Here is a 21535-nt window from a genome sequence, read left to right on the forward strand (position 1 = left end):
AATGGTTCTTTCCAGTGACTCCCTTGTTTTACTGTTCAAGTTTGACATCTTTTCTTTTTTAATAATTAAACATGCTTAGCACATGTGTAACTCATCTCCAGCCAAGGGTTAAATTGAAGTTAGCATGAATATGGATTCAAATGAGGTTGAATTATTGACTTGGAAGCCAAAAATACTTATTTTGACAAATTGAACCAAACTGACAGCCAATAGGAAATAATTATTTCACAATTCGGCTTTCATAAATGTTTGAAACAAAAAAAATAAAATTTCAATTTTTGTTATTTAAATCGTAAAACAAAGTGAAAATCTGTTAAATAAGTATTTTCTGCTATCTCTTGTATAAAGGATTCTTAAGGTTATCATACATACCATCATATGATACTCCAAATGTTATAAATGAGTAGAGAGTTTTGAAAATGACTGATGATTCCACTAGTCTATAGTTGTACAACTCGCCAAGGTATTTAGCACAGCTCACTCTTCTCTGGTTAAATTTAGGGTGGTTTACCTAAAATGTAACAAAAGAAAACCACTGATTATGTACTGTGGATTCATTTTTATTCGTGGTATACCAATTTTCGTGGGTTTCATGGGTCACAGCAAACCACGAATTTAAGAATTCAACGAAGAATAATCCCGAGAAATGTGTATGGAGTCGGATGTTTATTTCCGGTTATGTTATGCAGTTCTAGTATAGTGTTGACTAGCGATAAACATTGTAACACAACACATGTTTTATTGAAAGAAGATACAAGTATTTTGGATTAAATCAATAATAAATATATCGAATATCAGTGATAATTTACTTTTTAAAATTGATTAAAACTGTTCATGGGAAATAACTGCAAATTGTTAATTACCATGTCATAGTTTGGTTTACAGGTGATTAAAAATCAATAGGATTAAGTACGGGGATATTGCCCGTAGGTAATATTGCTTATGACAGGAACATTTATTTTCACACCTTTTACTTATATGACTGTTTATTATATCGTGATTAGGGAAATGAGCTTTCAATCATTGAGTCTTGAATGCCTTATAAAATTCCGACAAGAAAATTATAAATTGTAAAACAAACAAATAATTAGTTGTCTCTGTCCATTATTGTAATAGAAGTTTTCAATGAACACTTTAACCTAGAATGACCAAGCGAGGATTTTGACAATTCAAAACTTTTTCAATTAATTCCTTCTTTTTTGTTTGTTTTATTATTGATGAAACCAAGGAGGTTATATGATCTAAATTAAAAAGAAATCCACGAATTACGTATCTGAATTTATTTTTTTTGTAATCAGCGATCCACAAATTTACGTATACCACGAAACGTCTTTTTAACTCTATCCACGAAAATTGATACCCACGAAAATAAATGAATCCACAGTATGCCATATACTGTTTTTCCTTTAATTTCCTACCAGTTTTCCTTTGCAAACCTCTTAGATTTAAAAAAAATCCTCCTTTTTTGGTGCAGATTGTGAATATCCATTAAAATCAACTATGAATATGTAGAATTTATCAGTAACAATATACATGCATAACAGATTTTTGTTAAATATTAATACAAGTTTGTTTATACATCTTTTGAAATCTGCAATGGCTCAAAATTTGTAAACCATATTTATATGCACATATAAACAACAAGAATGTGTCCATAGTACATGGATGCCCCACCTGCACTTATCATTTTCTATGTTCAGTGGACCGTGAAATTGGGTTCAAAACTCTAATTTGGCATTAAAATTAGAAAGATCATATCATAGGGAACATGTGTACTAAGTTTCAAGTTGATTGGACTTTAACTTCAGCAAAACCTACCTTGACCAAAAACTTTAACCTGAAGCAGGACAGACGGACAGACGGACGAACGGACGCACAGACTGAAAAACATAAGGCCCCTAGGAGGGGCATAAAAATCAAACTTACCTCCATCCCTAACCTGATGTCTTCCAATACACCATCCACTACCTGAATGGCAACATGCTCCTGTAGAGAAACATTTAAAGAATCAATATCAACAATTTAATTTAGCAAAATGTTTCTATACAATGAAAACTACTTAATATAAAAATAAGGAGATGTGGTATGGTTGCTAATGAGACAACTTTCCACCAAAGTTCAAATGAAGAGGATGTAAGCATATACAGTCAAACCTGGGTAAACCTGAACCTGAATAAACAGGTTTCCTGTCCATTCCGGCCGAAAATTGAAGTCCCATTTTTTTTTGTAAAAAAGTCATTGCAAAAATACCCTCTGTAAACCGGACCCTGTGTATTCCAAATTCCGGTCTAATAATGAAGTCCCAATACTCTTAATTACATAAATTATTACCTGTCAAAACTGGTTTGTTCAATTAATTCAATATGATAACAGTATTGATTGATATGCAATCAAAGCAAAATTGTTTACATAAGATGATTTTTTAGCATTATCATTTAGGAAGGTGATAAACCATGAACTTACGGTAGTGAGCGGTTTTTATTGAAACACAATTAAAGTGTCATTTAAATAATTGAAAAAGAAACAATTTAATACATCATCTCCGAATATATCTCAGATAGAACTGACATTGTTTCATTGATACAAATTTTAAATTACGGAGTTAGAAATTTACATCGTGTTTTCGAAATGCTGGGTTCCCCGTTGTGAACCTCGAAACAGATGACACTGATAATGGAGAACACCTGGATGACGACATTCCTTGTCGAGTTTATGGGTATGGTACATTGTACAACAATGTTTCGACCATGATGAAGTTTCGTTTGATAAAATTCTTGCTTTTTAATGGGCTATACTAACGTAGGAAATGAACGATGGAAGTAAAATGAAAATCTTGTTGAACAATTCAAACAAAGCGAGGATTCTGAGGCAAATGAAAACAATGAATTCAAAGTGAAACTGAAACTGACGAGTCAGAGACTGATGCTACCGAGGCCCATTTGACATACAAAGATATTATAAAAAACAGAATAATACTATTTTTTTTGCATTCTGGGTACAATCGATTTCTGAAATTTTTAAAGCCAATGAATTCGATGACTGAAGACCCGATTGTGCGTAATAAAATGGTGAACAGACAGGAAACACTTGTTATATTCATGTATTTTCACACAAATCATGACATAACTTTAAATAAATAGATTATTACTGTCTTTGTTTTTATTAATTTAGAACTTTTACATGCAAAATATCTCAAGTCACAAGTCAATACTTCCTGTCAAACCGGAAACCTGAATAAACCGACCCACTGTCCAAACTGGCCCCTTTCCATAGTCCTACAACAGGCCGGTTTATACAGGTTTTACTGTCTAGGCAACTGAATGGCCTTTAACAATGAGAAGTTAATAACATGGTCATTTTTAAACATGTAAAATGAAAAATTATATCACAGCTTAGGAAAAAAATCAACCATTATTTCATAACATATGAAAGTTTATCGAATGACTTATTCAAATTCTTTATATATGTAAAAAAGAAATAATCATGTACATCAAAAATAAAAGGTCGAAAAGCTATTCATTGCTTCAAAAACTGAAATAAAATAATCACATCAAAAGTTTCTCTTTAATTTGACCCAAATCAAAATAGTTTATAAGTCCACCTACTTGAGGAAAGTTCATAGAAATAATAATAGAATTATTCAATAAAACTTACATAATATGGGGCCAAACCAGCCAATAGATTAGATGAACAGTGTATAGAGTTGTATCTTAAATTCCAAACTGCTATCAGACATTTAGTGGCATAGAAAGCAATCTGAAAGCAATATATATATACTGGTAATAAAAAAAATATCTTGTAAAATTATTCTGAGGAAAAAGTAGCAGTCATCTACCACTATTTCATAACTGGAAATTATATATCTTAAACTTGTACAAATTCAGAACTTGAAATTTAATACAGTTATTTGCCAAGATTTCATAACAAAAAATTGAGTAGAGAAAGTTAACATTGTTGCAGAGCTTGAAAAACTCATGTGTTTAGTTTTGAGTTATTTCTCCACATTGCCATGTTTCTGACAACATATTTACAGGATTTGTATGTCACTCACTTATGTACATCGCCTGACATGTTTAACTGAATATGCATCATTCAGTTATCATCCTATATTTACATCTGGTCATTTAGATAAATATATATATAAATATATACATTTATATGAAATAAATAAGTATATAACAGAATAAGGAAGTATAGAAGGGGAAATAACTCCTACAGCAAGGTATTACCTCTGGATCATCCCATTTCAACTTTCTCAACTGTCTCAATACCTGCAAATAAAAAGATTATATGTATTATATACCTTACAATGAAATGCAATATTAAGAAAAACTCAATAGATGATGATTTCAATTCGCTATTTAAAATGTTGCAACTGTAGTATTGTGTTTAAATAAATTTTATGTGTGGTAAACACTCAAAAGGAAACTTAAAAAGATAAAATGGCAAATGAAATGATTTGTTGATTCCATTCTGCTTGTTCATCAATTTTACTGTTTACACTTTTCTCTATATAAAATATTGTTTTGACAATATCTTAAGAGCCAATAAAATGCTTCGCTGAATGCAGCCTGATACAACCGCAGAGGTCGAACCCTGGACAGTTGGGGCAAGTTTGGACACAATATTCAAGCTTGATACTGTCTGAATTTGGATTGTGATCAAATTTTGGACATAATATAGGTTTCTGACACAAAATAAATGAGGTCAAAGATCTTAAAAATTTGAAATGGGACATTTAATTTACCTAGAATGGTCTGATATTCAAAATCTAACAACATGGTTAGATTCAGCATATAAAAAAACAACAAGAATTTAATTTTAGTTGAAATCAAACAAAGTTTAATTTTGGACCCTTCAGACCTTAATATGCACTACCGGTAATTTGAAAACAGGGCCCAAAATATAAATCTAAATGCACAATAAGATTCATCAAATCATACAGCCGTAATAATTCAGTTTTTGATGAAATCAAACAAAGTTTAATTTTGGACCCTTTTGACCTCAATGTAGACCAATTTAAAAATAGGGCCCAATATCCAAATAAACTGCTTCGCTGAGCGCAGCTAGATACCCCCGCAGAGGTCCAACCCTGAACAGTTGGGGCAAAAATGGACACAATATTCAAGCTTGATTCAGGTCTGAATTTGGATTGTAATTAAATATTTGACATATTATAGGTTTCTGAATAAATGTAGTCAAAGAAATTGGTTATATGAATTGAATTTATATTCAATTAAAGATTTCTTGCTGTTGTGCAATACTTAGTAAATCTGTTGTCAAGATTATAAACAAATAAAGTTCAATTAATTCTCAATGTCATATTAGAAATTTATGAAAATAAAAAGGGAGCTTACATCAATAGATATAAACAATTCACCAAAGTATCATGAGAATTGGTGACAGCATTTTTGAGTTATTGTCCGAAAACTGGAAAATCACCCCTTTTTTTAATGAATAAAACCCCATAACTCAGAAATGTAAAATGTAAAATTTATAAAAATCTAAAGGGAGCTTACATCAATACATACAAACAATTCATCAAAGTTTCATAAGAATTGCTGAAAGCATTTTTGAGTTATTGTCCGAAAACTGGAAAATCAACCCTTTTTTTAATGAATAAAATCCCATAACTCAGAAATGTAAAATGTAAAATTTATAAAAATCTAAAGGGAGCTTACATCAATACATACAAACAATTCACCAAAGTTTCATAAGAATTGCTGAAAGCATTTTTGAGTAATTGTCCGAAAACTGGAAAATCCCCCCTTTTTTATGAATAAAACCCTGTAACTCGAAAACATAAAATCTTAAATTTATAAAAATCGAAAGGGAGCTCATGTCAATAGATATAAACAATTCACCACAATTTCTTGCAAGTTGGTGAAAGCATTCTTGACTTATTGTCCGAAAACTGGAAAATCCCCCTTTTTTTAATGAATAAAACCCCATAACTCAGAAACGTAAAATCTAAATTTTATAAAAAACGAAAGGGAGCTCACGTCAATAGATATAAACAATTCAACAAAGTTTTATGCAAATTGGTTAAAGCATTTTTGAGTTAATGTCCGACATGTTGACGACGGACAGACGGACGGACAGACGGACGGACGGACAGACGGACAACGGTATACCATAATACGTCCCGTAAACGGGCGTATAAAAAAATATACAAGGTTAGAACCCCCAAAAATTAAAGACTTAATCCCATCGAAATTGGTTAAAACAATTGTATTTGTTTTCAATTGAAGATTTCTTGCTATTGCGCAATAGTGTGCAATTGAAGATTTCTTGCTATTGTGCAATACTGTGCAATCGAAGATTTCTTGCTCTTGCGCAATACTGTGCAATTGAAGATTTCTTGCTATTGCGCAATACTGTGCAGTTGAAGATTTCTTGCTATTGCGCAATACTATGCTATTGTGCAATACTGTGCAATTGAAGATTTCTCGCTATTGCACAATACTGTGATATTGCACAATACTGTGCTATTGCGCAATACTGTGCTATTGCGCAATACTGTGCAACTGAAGATTTCTTGCTATTGTGCAATACTGTGCTATTGCACAATACAGTGCAATTGAAGATTTCTTGCTTTTGCCCAATACTGTGCTATTGTACAATACTGTGCTATTGAGTAATACTGTGCAATTGAAGATTTCTTGCTATTGCACAATACTGTGCAATTGACGATTTCAAAAATATGAAATTTCTAAAATTTTGAAGAAAAAAATGAACCCCCCAAAAAAATAGGAAAAAAATCCCTTCAAACTCAATCCAAGCCTTTCCTTCATAGTATGGAACCTTGTAGTACAATTTTAGAGAGATCCATACACTTAAACACACGTTATTGTCTGGAAACTAGAAAAAATGCTTGTTTTTGGCCCCTTTTTTGCTCCTAATTCCTGAACGTTTGGGGCAATTAACCCCAAACTCAATCCCAGCCTTCCTTTTGTGATATGGAACCTTGTGGTACAATTTCAGAGAGATCCATACACTTACTCACAAATTATTGTCCGGAAACTAAATAATGCTTGTTTTTGGCTCCTTTATGGCCCCTAATTCCCAAACTGTTGGTGCCATCACCCCCAAAATCAATCCCAACCTTCCTTTTGTAATACTGAACTTTTTGGTAAGAATTCAAAGAGATCCATTAACTTAAACTAAAGTTATTGTCCGGAAACCAAATGTGTGTTTGGACGACAACGACATCATAGCATTATACGACGCAAAATTTTTTTTACGCAAATTTTTTTTTGCGGTCATATAAAAAGTACATAAAAATCAACATTTAAGTGATAAATCTATAAGAAATCACATTATAGATGTGATAGATAACAATAGATTTTCACTTTCATTACATCTTATCTTCTGTCAGTTATTCCCGATCTCCTTCAGTTTTCAAAACACAATATCAGGCATTTTTTGCATTTCAATCCTTTCTATACATTATAGTTTTCAAGTTTATAAGCAAAAAAATGCTCAATTCTTAAAAAAAACATTGCAGGGCAAATAAAAAGTCATCTGTTTATTCTGTTAACTACTGTAGAAATGGAGAGTTGATAGATCTTCACATTCTGAACTTTTAACTCGTTAGATTTTCTGTTTGTAATTTGTTTTCAAGATATTAAGCAATTACTACAATTACCATTATGTTAAATGTTAAACCATGGGGCCATGTTGATTGATGGGCTGAAATATAATATACAATCAATAATTTAAACAACCTAAAAATCATATTGTCAAGTTTTACTAAAATTGGTTCAGTATTTTCTGATAGAATCTTAAAAAAAAAGTTTACAGATGATAGATAAGGAAAACCAATGATAAACATCCCAAGACACTGAGAGATCCTAGAATATGCTGTGTTCATTCGTGGATAATCAAACTTTACCTTCTCTGTTGTGGTTTTAGATAAGTCTTTGTATAGTAGTTTTCTAATGTATTCATGCATGGGAGGTCTAACTTTTCTGGCCATCTGTTGAACCTCTGGTGGATTACTATAGTAAAATGCATTCTCTATCATAGTAGTGTAGCGATTTTCTAAATGTAATGCTGACTTTTTACGCATCATCACATCCTGAAATAATTTAATCAATCAATAAATCATTATTATTCTAAATTAAACATCTCCTTAACTTTAACCTCTAAATGGCTAATTAAATTTTTTGCTGTCTCATTGACATATATACCCCACAGCGTATGTATTTCTATTACTATAGTGTAGTGACTATATAAATATCAATTAGATCTTTTCACTAATCACAATTTTTTTCTAACTTAAAAAAAAAACATTTGGGCTTTTATTATTAAATAAATCTATTTAAAAGTTCAAATTTAAAAGACAACAAATTTTAATACTACTATATTCTATCCTTATGTTTACACTATACTGCAATCAACTTATTGGATATAGTTTTATGAGGTTTATGAATGAAACTAGAATATATCTTGACAACTGAATTTCAAATAATTAGCTGACACAAATATCATTCTCACTCCACACAGTGGTAGAATCTTCAAACATTATTGATTCACTATAGCATTTTATTTATACATTGTTCATTTTAAAAACTATTATATCTGAAGGCAATAAATAGGTTGAAAATTATTTGAAGACTTACTTTATAGGATGCTGTCTCAGGGACATTTACCCACTATATTTTTTTATTAATTCTTACTAAATATATTTTGGTTCTGTGATGAGAATCTTGTGATCTGTATAAAAATCTTCCACAATTATCCAACAAAGCACAAGCCATTTCTATATTGTGATGGAAAAAGTCAAACATCAACATCTACAAAATAAAAATTATATTTTATATACATGTATTATCTACATTATAAACTATGATGATATATGCTCCACAGAAAATTAAGACCATAAGGCATCTACAATTATTGTACATTTGACTTCTAAAAATTTGAAGAAAAAAAATGTAACAAGAAATGAGTCAGAATCTTGGCCATCTAGTATGAATGAAATTGATGTATTCTAACGTATGGCACTTTCAGGCTTGTATGACCTGCAACAGTCCATGCCTATATTCAAATCTATAAATAATCATATGTCCTGAACAGCAAAAGAGAAAATAGTAAATATCAAACTTGACCTCCATTTTGTCATCAGTAACAAAATATTAAAATTTGAAAAGCATTGATTGAACCATTCATCAATTATTTGCACAGAAACTGTTGACAGCCACCCTCCAAACTTCAATATTTTAATAACCAGATATTTCATTCTGAAAACCGGGTTTATATAAACTATTTTAGAGATAACTGTATTGTATTTGAAGCTTTGCAGACATCCATCGTTAGTTTTACTGTTGCAAATACCCGTTTATCTGTCTCCACGTAATCTCTATTCTAATGCAAAATAAACAAATCATTCAATTTTAGTCATTATTTCTGTGTAAAATTTTCATTAAAGGAAAATTCCAGCGAAATGATGTTATCTTCTTTGGCGCCTAAACTAGGTGACGTCATAGGTGTGCTTCCGGCATCAAACGTAAACACCAGGCGTTTTCTGGGTTCTTGTCCGCTTCAAAATGTAATAAAATTTGATGAAAAGAAGATTTGTAGGTCCAAATGTGAGTTTTTTGGCTTATTATTAGAGAAATTACATGTCAATATATTCCGGAATTCAAAATGTCGGCTTCCTTAGTTACAGACAGGGAGATTGAGAATTTTACGCTTGTCGTCATCCAATCAGAGCCATTGATACAAACTAATTGCATGAGAATTGAACATTACTTATATTTACCTTTATGCAATGTAAAGCTTCAGATTTTGGAAATAGGTTAAACTTTACTAACTCTCCTGTTAATGAAAAAAATATATATATAACCATACTATTTCAATTAATCACAACAGGTTCACCTGAACAAATGTCAGTTATGAAATGAAAGTTCAATAGCACAACATTGTTAAGCTAAATAGTAACTCAACCTATAAATGTCAACCTCCTGAACAGCTCTTACATTACATTGCATCAGTAATCTACAAATACAAAAGATTTGCTCTTACCCCCCCCCAAAAAAAATGTGACCACATTTGGTGTGAATTAATACCATTACCAATAATTATGTAGTTATACTATTCTAAGTATAAGATTGAAGAATATCACATAGATTATGTTGTTTTCAAATCACTTTACTGGATAAAAGTTGACCAGGAAAACTAAGTGCAAATTTCTTAAAAGCCAATGTTGCATATATATATTAGGTAAATGAAGGCTGTACGGTGATCTATAGTTGTTAACTTCTATGTCATTTGGTCTCTGGTGGAGAATTGTCTCATTGGCAATCATACCACACCTTCTTATTTCATAAGCATTATATTCAAGAGTTGTCGGATTTCTGTAGGAAGTCACCAGACTCACTAAGATATTTCACTAAATAAAGCAACAAGACTACATGTATAGGGTTTAATTTCAATGAACTGAAATTGGATTTAATATTCAATCATTTCAATATTGCATTATGAGGAGACAAAACAATTTCTTGGGAGATTTGTGATAGTAAATGCTAAATGTCCCATTTTCACCAGTTTGGTATTTGATGATGTTGAGATAACAGAATCCAGTCACAGAACTGAAGATTTGACCGTTTTGTTGTGCAGTAAATAAAACAGAAGACAAATATTTGTATTTTGTCATAGAAGTAGGTTCACGAAGGGCTAAAGTTAGCCCTAAGTTATCAAGTTAATCAAGTCAAAATACTAAATACTGTGGATTCATTATAGTTCGTGGGATATCAATTTTCATGGATTTCATGGGTGTAGGTGAACCACGAATTTAAATGTTCAATGGAATACAAAATTTATATAGGCTTACACACGAAAAAATGGGTACCCACAAAAATAAATGAATCCACAGTATCTCACATGGAAATAGTTATGGTATTACTATTAATACAAAATAACTTCTATTTGGCACCTCATAATATAAATGATTAAAAAATAAAGTTATAATCACTTAATTATGCATTTTTTGTGTTGTAATGTCAGTTTTGGTTCAATTTTCTCATAAAACATATCAGTTTAAGCATAATTTACTTTGATTGCATCCCCAATTCAGAAAGTGTTTGTGTCTATGGATTCAATTTTAAATTTGGCACCTTTTGATTACAGATTAATTAGGGTCATAGGTTGCAGCCAAGGTTTTCCTAAAGCTTTAAGGTCTGAAAAATTTCTCAAAATCGTTGTATTTTAACAAAATCTTCACAATTTTCTGACTTTTCCCCATTTCCATTCTCAATTTTATTTTGGAGCCTATAATTTACTATTATGAAGAGATTTGATTTACCTAAAAAAAGGCTTTTGAAATAGATCTATTTGAGAACCAAATTGTGGCCTTTTTGATATTTAATGATAAAGTTGAAATTCAAAGCCATGTTTTGCAAAAATTGAACCTTGCCCTTTGTACAAACTGCATTTGAAATTCTATCTGAGGCCTAGTTTGATTTTTTTTTTTTTTAAATATCTATTAAAAGGCATGTAATAAAAAAAACCATTGGAAAGTAATTGTGTAAAAATTACATCTTCAATTTTCTGTATAATGATGTCCACTAGAACTGGCAAGCCATAAACATAATCAAAGCCAATCAAAGCTTTTAAGAATCTACTAATGTACTGTCAACACAGATGCTAATCATCGTTGGCTTCATAAATCCATTATATCAGTTTTACATTAATCAATAACATTATTATAACTTTATCTTATATTGAATGTCATCATGTAAGAGTTCCCTGTTAAGATATCATTGCTAAAATGATAAGAGAAAGCTATATATTAATTACTATTTAAGGAGATGTTATATTAAGAAGCTAAAGGAAAAATGTTTATGGGTCCAATGAATTAAAAATTACACCGGATGATATTCTAGGAAACATCATTATCAATGCTGAAATTATGTCTTTACATACAACAAATTGGCCATTAAATGCAAAGTCATCGGAAGTCTTTTGGTTTCTTCAAAATCATACATCCAAAAGCCATTTAAATCTATATCTGATTTTTATCCTGACATCAGAACTGCTTTGTGAAAATCTCAGACACTGATCAATTAAGCATACATATATGTTATTAACAGAGAATATATATATCATTCATTTATCTCGACTGAATTACAGAATATATATAGTGTTGTCTGAGCGAATATCATTTTTAATGAGCATAAGAATATGCCTGTAACAGATGACATCAGTGGGATTTCAAAAATAACAACTGTCACCAACATGAATTCTTCAAACACTGAACTGGAGACCAATGTTGGAGCAGGATATACAATCATATTAGTATTAACTTCATTCATTATCCTAACACTGAATGTACCAATTGTTGTACTACTGGTAGTTGGTCCGTTTCTTGGAAAGTCTATTCGAAACATACACATACTAAGCTTGAGTATATCAGACATGCTGGTCGGAATCAATGTTATACCTATATCTATCATTCTCAAGTCCATCGTACAAGGAAAACCACCATCTTACCAAGAATGTTGGTCTAGGATGTGCCTTTACCTTACATGTTTAATAGCATCATTTTTTCATGTACTATTCATTTGCTTAGACAGATGTGGAACTATATTACGTAAAAGTTTATCTTCTAAACGAAACACCCGACTCAGATTCTGTGCTATGGTTCTACTTTCCTGGATCTGCGCAATAACATGTATTGTTGTTCCGTTCTCTGTCCTGAAAAATGACAGGGAGATTCCGTATTGCTCCATATCTACTGTTTTTAATCCTGAACAAGGAGCCATAGTTTTACAAGTATGGTCCATCCTTTTTCTTAATGGTTTTATTTTAGCATTTGCAGCCTGTGTGTGGATGGCAACCAAAATAATATCTGTAGGAGGTAAAGCTGTTCATCCACCGGACAACACTACTGAAGGTACACAGACAACTTCAAACATTCATGTCATTCAAGTAGCACCAATGAATGAAAACAATGGAGAAGAAAGGGGGTCAAATACAACCCAGAAAAGTACTAGCACCACTAGTAATCCAAGACAGATAAAAATATCTCGATCACAAAAAAGCGCCATAAAAACAATTTCCTTACTGGCATTAAGTATGATGGTATGCTTGGTACCAATGAATATAATGATCTTAGTGGAGGGATTTTATGGATTCTCCATCTTTTCTTCAAACCAAAGACATATTATTATTTATATTGCTAGTGTGAATTCTGCAGTCAATCCCATCATCTATGCATTCAGAATTCATGAAGTTAGACAAACCATAAGAATACTCAAACAGAAGATGAGCTGTTGTCATATTTATTGTATTTATCAGGATTAACAATAATAATCCACTGGGAAAATTCAGCAGGAGATATCATATTGACTCAATCTTCATGGGAGAAATTCTACAAAAGTGATAATTCATACTTATTTTTCATGGGAGAAATTCTGTAAAAGTGATTACTTACTTATTCTTCATGGGAGAAATTCTATAGGAGTGATTATATTCTTCATGGGAAAATTCTGTAGGAGTGATTACTCACACTTATTCTTCATGGAAGAAATTATGTAGGAGTGATTACTCACTTATTCTTCATGGGAGAAATTCTGTAGGAGTGATTACTCACACTTATTCTTCATGGGAGAAATTCTGTAGAAGTGATTACTCATACTTATTCTTCATGGGAGAAATTCTGTAAAAGTGATTACTCACACTTATTCTTCATGGGAGAAATTCTGTAGGAGTGATTATATTCTTCATGGGAGAAATTCTGTAGAAGTGATTACTCACACTTATTCTTCATGGGAGAAATTCTGTAGGAGTGATAACTTACTTATTCTTCATGGGAAGAATTCTATAGAAGTGATTACTCACTTATTCTTCATGGTAGGAACTCTATATGAGTGATTACTCACTTATCCTTCATATCAGAAATACCATAGGAGTGATAACTTATTAATTCTTCATGGGAAAAAAAAATTCTGCGCGAGTGATTACTCACTCAAATGCCTAGTTGGGACAATTTTATGGAAGTTATTACATAGTCAAAATTTAGCATAAGTTATAACTTCTGGTGAATTCTGAAACTACTGAATGCATTTATTATTCCAATTTCTGAACAATGGACAAACATGAGAGATTAACTGTTACAATTTCAGGAAATGCTACATACAAATAATGGTATCAAAATTCAAAATGTGAATTTTATTTTTGTGAACCCCTTCTAATAATAAAAACATAGCAAAATTTTCTGAAACTACAGTAATTAAATGCCCTTTTGGGGAAATTCTATGGAAGTTATCATTTACTCTAATGCTCCCGGAAGAATTCTGGGGAAATTGTTATTTACTACAATGGTTTAACTACCAGGTGTCAAAATACAATGAACAAACAAACCATTTTGAAAAATCATCTGGTAGTTATAACTTAATTAACACAACTATTGAAGTGAGAAACTCTGCTTAGTTCATAACTCACTAACATACTGAAAACAGTTTTAAAGTTTATCCATTTGAGTAATTTTGTTTGAAATTTTGTGTGGTAAATTATATTTTTTCTTACTCAACAATGTATCATAGCATGTCTGCAAAATAGAAATTTAGAGAAAGTGTTTATTTATCAACTGTAGTGTAAACATTCTTGTTGTTGAACCTTTTTAGTATCATGCTAAAATGTGTATTAATTTCAAAACAAATTCAAATAAAATCAATTATATACATAATATGTCTCATTCACATTTCTATTTAAGTTGTCTCCTTTTATTGTTGGCACTTTTGAACAGTTTACAAACTATTATAAGCAATGTTTGTTATTTCGTTATCCTCTTTAAAGACACTACAGATTTAGATAAATTTCAAAATCACCATTTTTGTAATTTTTATACATTTGTCAAAATACTATTTCCTCGTTAAATCTTCAGAAATCAAATTATGATAAATTATTTCATCATATATTCTTTTCAATATCAGTATCATTATTTAAATGGCAAGAAATGAAATAGAACTCTGTTTTACAGAAAAAACAGAAAAATATATAATAATCTTTCTTAAATAGTTGGTTAACTACATATTTTAAAAGCTTATTTGAAAAAAAAACACCGAACAAAATTGTCTTCCTTCAAAAGAAATTATAAAGTCTAATTTTTTATAATCATATTTAAAGTTGAAATATTGTTATAAAAAATTAAAGATAATTTTGTTTGGTGTTTTTTTTTTCAAATAAGCTTTAAAAAATATATATAGTTCACCAACCATTTAAGAAAGATTACTATGTTTTTCTATTTTTCTGTATAACAGAGTTCTATTTCATTTCCTGCAATTTAAATAATGACAGGAAATAAAGTAGATCATTATTTTCTCAATCAATGTGAAAAAAGCTTATGGCAAATTGAAGTTTTCCTGTATCACCATGATTACAATTCTAAGTTGCCGTCTACATTGGTATATTAGCCTAGAAAAAAGCTATTTAGTAATAAACGTTATAAAAAAATGACCAATCCAAGAATTTAAATATTGAAAAATAATCAACTCATGGCAGAACAACACTAATAATTAACTCATGTGCTACAGGCATTCATGAATTAATGTGTTGTTGGTCACTTGTTGAAAATTTTTCTATATTTGAATTCTTTGATTAGTTATTCTATAATTCTCTTATGGTGACAGCCTGCTGTATATTTCCTGCATGAAGAGATATTTCTGGTATCACACTGAACAGAGTGTGACATGAATAAATGTAATGAAAAATGCGTAAATCTGGTTGGCGTATCCTGCAGTGTGTTACAGAATTGCAGCATTTCCATTGGCTATACGTATGGTCAATCATGTCTTTTAAAGGTTCAACAGACTACATTTTCCTCTTGGCAATGGAGATTTGAGATTGTTCCAATAATTCACAAAACGCTCACACACATATTTAACCTGAAAACATTTTTTTTTGTCAATTACATTCCATTTTGAAACGTACATAAAGCTTAATAAACAGCTGCGCCATAAGCGCATGATACGCCCGTCGCTTTTTTAAAGAATAAAGTTCAATAACCTCTCAATGTCATTTCAGAAATTTATGAAAGATTAAAGGGAGGTTATTTTAATAGATATAAACCAGTCACCAAAGTTTCATGAAAACTGCTCAAAGCACTTTAAAGATATTGTCCGAAAACTGGAAAATCATCCCCTTTTTATGAATAAAATCCCATAACTCGGAAACGTAAAATCTAAACTTTATAAAAATCAAAAGGGAGCTTATGTCAATAGATATAAACAATTCACCAAGCTTTCATGAAAACTGTTGAAAGCATTTTTAAGTTATTTTCCAAAAACTGGAAAATCCCCCTTTTTTTAATGAATATAACTCCATAACTCGGAAACGTAAAATCTAAAATTTATAAAAATCAAAAGGGAGCTCATGTCAATAGATATAAACAATTCACCAAAGTTTCATGCAGATTGGTTAAAGCATTTTTGAGTTATTGTCCGACATGTTGACGACGGACAGACAGATGGACAGACGGACAACGGTATACCATAATACGTCCCGTAAATGGGCGTATAAAAATGTACGATGCTAACAGCAGTCTGGGTACCTGACACAATATTCTTAATACTGTAAGCGGACTTGTTTGAAATGAAACTTATGAAATCAAAAATATTTCACCAGACAAAGATAATTTTTACCATAAAAGAATCGGTTTAACAACTCGTGAGAATTAGATATCACTTGTAAGCAACTCTCGTTATTTAGTTTCAATAATAATAATAAACTCACCGAGTTAATATCAAGCTATATCCAATTCTAATTCTTTATAAAACTTAATCGATTTTCTGCATCAAAAGAAATTTCTGATTTTATGCACTGAAGAGTGAGTTGAATCAACAAGAGGCTCTAAAGAGCCTGTGTTGCTCACCTGTATCTTCAACAATGGCTACGTTTTGGTGAAAATCATCATGAAAAGGAAATAACTTCAATAAGGAGTCGACTGACGATTTTGATCAAGTTGACTTATTAGATCTTGTCCTGCTGATCATTATTCCTTTTTAAAGTTTCTAACTATCTATTACAGGTTTTTATGATAAAAGGCAAAAACACAAAAAAATTTGTAAAAATCATCATTAAAGAGCAATAACTACAATAAGGAGTCGTCTGACGATTTCAGCCATGTTAACTTATTTGTAGATCTTGTATTGCTCATCATTTTTCCTAATAAAACTTTCTTTGTAACTATTGTAATTTTCAAAATGATAGACAAAAATGAATGGCAATAATTTCTATAAGATGTCGTCTGACATTTTTGACGTAAATGGACAGCAATTAGATCTCAACATTCTCAACATTTCTGCCCACTGTTAGATTTCCTCAATTCATAGCAGTTTTCAAGATTATAGACAAAACTTGCAGTTTACCCCTATCTTCTATTTTTAGCCATGTCCGCTATCTTGGTTGGCAGGCTAGTTAATCGGACACATTTTTTAAAGAAAATACCCTAATAATGATTGTGGTCAAGTTTGATTAAATTTGGCCCAGTAGTTTCAGAGGAGAAGATTTTTGTAAAAGTCAATGATGATGACGATGGACACCAAGTAATGAGAAAAGCTCAGTTGGCCTTTTGGCCAGGTGAGCTAAAAATGTGTTTATTTGGTTGGCCTTATTTGCAATGTGAAATCCAATTGAAACATTGTCATTTGATGTTGGTAAGATCAATGATGACTAGCAAAGGTCACAATAGACTACTTTTTCTCTGTAGCACCATTATTGCTTACATCAAGCTTGATGCTATATCATTTGAATAACCCAGTATCATTTACTTAATCATCAATTAGGAAAAAAAGAAAGAAGTCTGTGTGTGTAATGTTAAACTGCACTTATGACTTGTTTTTCTGTTTGCCTAATGCTAAAACCTGAAGTCTCATATTAGTTTGTGTCCCAGACAAGGGTCCTGAAACGGTCATATTTGCCAGTCATGTCCTAAGCTGCAAGCTATTTGTCCTAAACGAAAAATTGGGATTTAGGACAAGTTTTATTTTTTTACAGAAATAATTTCGGTCATTTCATTGAGATTGGGTTTCTTAATCGCCATTTTGCACTTGTTTTAGTTTTACAATCCCTTTCCTGTAATAAAACTGCCACTCCAGTATAGATGATAATCCTGAGGGACCTCCTAATAACTATATCATGCCTCCGGGAAATATTGGCTAATGATCGCTAATCACTTTTTACCTGTGTTTAATTCACACCTGACAATGATCACAAGCTCAGAACTAATATCATAAAGAAATTAAAATTCCATGACAACTGTATTCATTATTTAATTACTTTTCAGCAAAGACAATCAATAATTCTGATTTGAAAAATAAAACTTAATTCAATTTATGTAGAAAAAAGTAATTTTTTACGAGTAACTCATGTGCTTTATTTACTATGTAATACACATGCGTAAAATTGTCTTCAGCAGACAGGACATTTAATAGTAAAATGCAAAATGATTTCATGCTAAATTAAACAAGTGCAACTAATATCTATTATATTCAAACACTTTCAAAGGTAAAAGAATTTAAAACCCAGTGATTTCTTGTCAATTTGATAAACAAAACGAATCCCAGAAATGAATCCGGAATTAATCGTACTTTAGAATTGTCACAAAACTTCCGGTTTAAAATTCGTCTAAACTTAACATTAACCAAGAAAACTAAACATTGACCAATGAACCATGAAAATGAGATCAAGGTCAGATGAAACATGCCAGGCAGACATATACAGTTAGCAATTCTTCCATATAACAAATATAGTTGACCTATTGCTTATAGTTTAAGAAAAACAGACCTTAACACTGAGCAATGAACCGTGAAAATGAGGACATGGTCATATAAAACCTGCGCGACTGACATATAGATCATAAAATATTTCCATACACCAAATATAGTTGACCTATTGCATATTGTACTAGAAAAAAAGACCAAAACTCAAAAACAACTTTGACCACTGAACCATGAAAACGAGGTCAAGGTCAGATGACACCTGCCAGCTAGACATGTACACCCTACAATCATTCCATATACCAAATATAGTAGACCTATTGCATACAGTATAAGAAAAACAGACCAAAACACAAAAACTTAACTATAACCACTGAACCATGAAAATGAGGTCAAGGTCAGATGACACCTGCCAGTTGGACATGTACACCTTACACTTACAGTCCTTCCATACACTGAATATACTAGACCTATTGCTTATAGTATCTGAGATATGGACTTGACCACCAAAACTTAACCTTGTTCACTGATCCATGAAATGAGGTCGAGGTTAAGTGAAAACTGTCTGACGGGCATGGGGACCTTGCAAGGTACGCACATATCAAATATAGTTATCCTATTACTTATAATAAGAGAGAATTTAACATTACAAAAAATCTTAACTTTTTTTTCAAGTAGTCACTGAACCATGAAATTGAGGTCAAGGACATTGGACATGTGACTGACAGAAACTTCGTAACATGAGGCATTTATATACAAAGTATGAAGCATCCAGGTCTTCCACCTTCTAAAATATAAAGCTTTTAAAAAGTTAGCTAATGCCGCCGCCGCCGCCAGATCACTATCCCTATGTCGAGCTTTCTGCAACAAAAGTCGCAGGCTCGACAATTAGTCGCTCAATCATACTCAAGTCACACATAGTGGTTATGAAGTGTTCAAATACTGAGCATAACCCATAATAATAGGAGTAATCTATGAAACTGTATATCAATATTTGTGAAAAAACCCTTGTAATCATACTAGTTTTCCAATCTTTCCTAAAATTCTAGACATTGAAAAGTAGCAAATAAAAAAGGAAATTTGTAATATACTTAAAGTCTTTTTACTCAAAGGTTCTTCATTCTTTGTCGAATAAGCAATAACAGCTAATAATAATCCACAGTTAAAAACAGTTCTCTTATCTAAACTTCTTCTTTGATGATCAATAGTAAGAATCAATTTATTATTTGCCCGTTTAAGCTTCCATACATGTAATATAGAGATATTTGAAATACAGGAATTCACTTTTTAAATTTTTATTTTTTTTTCTAAATCAACATCCCTTTTCTGCATGTAATTTTGATGTCTGTAGAAGACATTTTGATCCTTCCCTGGTAAATGTTGGCATAAAAAATTAATAATGTGTAACACAGAACAATTCATAAAATAAATAAATTAAAAAGAACAGTGATGCAGCTAATCGTAGGACCTGTCAGACCTAGCTGACCTAGGGGGCAGAAATTTAGAGGGTCCGGCAAATGACGTCTTTGTGTCAGACCCAATGACCGGCAAATATTTTTACTGTTTGGGGCCTTCAAAATTGAAATTTCTGTAGGTCCTGGTTACCTTGGCTTCCAAATCAATTATGTAGTTGAAAAGCATTGAAAACCAAAAGTTCTAATGACACATTTTATTGCCGTTAATAAGTAAACGTGCTGATGTAAACAGATTTCGATCTTCTCTGCGTTTATCCAATTAGCGTATGTCATGTGATCATAATTATTTTGTATTTCTCGGGATTTAACATTACACATAGCAATGAATGAAATGAAAGTAAATTTCCCGTAACAATATTGAATAGAACCATGTTTTCAGATTCTGATGATAACAAGACTCAGCAAGTGTTATAAGGAAGGGTCCCCCAGACGCACAGTTCATGCAATGGTGCTTCCAGACAGAAAACCATGTATTCAGGGAGCGAATACGTGCCTTAATGGGAACATTGTTAGTACGACAAACACAGGTTTCGTCTCCATATGACAATTGTCAAATTAGTGGTGCATGAATTAAAACAGTTGGAATAATAGATGGCCAAATCAATTATGAAGTTGAAAAGCATTGAAAACCCAAAGTTCTATTAAGGGACAACTAATGACCAGATTTATGTAAACTAAATTAAACAAAAACAAGTATTATTTTAGTTTTCTAAGAGTATTTTTTCATTTAAGTTAATGTGTGAACAGACATATTCGTTTTAACGTAAATGTAGCTTGCCACTGTCTTTGTTTTTTATCTAATTGTTCTTATGCAAATTAATAAGACAAGTCTTATTGGCAAGTGTAGTACAACATTCTCATTTATTTATTTGATGTTGCAGGATAATTTAAATTAAATGTGGTCTCAGTCATTAAACCACCCCATGGTCATATCCTTATTTCACATGGTCATTCTTGTCAAGGTTTTAAGGCGTATCTTAATCCAACTGGGAGCTAGTTACTATTTTTCAAAATAAGTAGGTCTGGCAAACAGTTGATAGGACTGGCAAAACTGTTTTACATGCAGGACCCAATGTCTGACAAAAAAAAAAAATTATCTGCATCTCTGAAAGAAGTTGCTCACATTGTCATGCTAAGCAAACCCTCACTCATATTCAAAGTATCAGAAAACAGGAAATCAGTTTCTAACAGATCCCAAAAGTATGCAATAGTAACAAAACATCCCTATCAAGCTGTTAACTGAATAGGAAGTCATCTTGTTCTGTAGTATATGATAAAATTGTGATGAGATTATTTTTGAGCACAGTACTGAAGAGCAAGGCAATGCAATCTTGGAGT

The 21535-nt window shown here is 31.5% G+C and overlaps 1 protein-coding gene across 2 annotated transcripts in view; it reads right to left on the reverse strand.

Moving 5' to 3' along the window:
* The window catches only part of LOC127710239 (regulator of nonsense transcripts 2-like), an 85114-nt gene that overhangs the window by 18698 nt on the left and 44881 nt on the right, over window positions 1–21535 (reverse strand). For both annotated transcript variants that reach the window (XM_052216009.1, XM_052216017.1), the window contains exons 22-28: window positions 9767–9822; window positions 8682–8798; window positions 7895–8080; window positions 4230–4271; window positions 3655–3756; window positions 1927–1986; window positions 373–511 (exon numbers count right to left, since the gene is read on the reverse strand). In XM_052216009.1, coding sequence (XP_052071969.1) covers window positions 373–511; window positions 1927–1986; window positions 3655–3756; window positions 4230–4271; window positions 7895–8080; window positions 8682–8798; window positions 9767–9822 — 702 coding nt within the window. The remainder of the gene's footprint in view (window positions 1–372; window positions 512–1926; window positions 1987–3654; window positions 3757–4229; window positions 4272–7894; window positions 8081–8681; window positions 8799–9766; window positions 9823–21535) is intronic.

Source organism: Mytilus californianus, unplaced genomic scaffold (genome assembly GCF_021869535.1).
Source record: "Mytilus californianus isolate M0D057914Y unplaced genomic scaffold, xbMytCali1.0.p SCAF_1, whole genome shotgun sequence".
Taxonomy (NCBI): domain Eukaryota; kingdom Metazoa; phylum Mollusca; class Bivalvia; order Mytilida; family Mytilidae; genus Mytilus; species Mytilus californianus.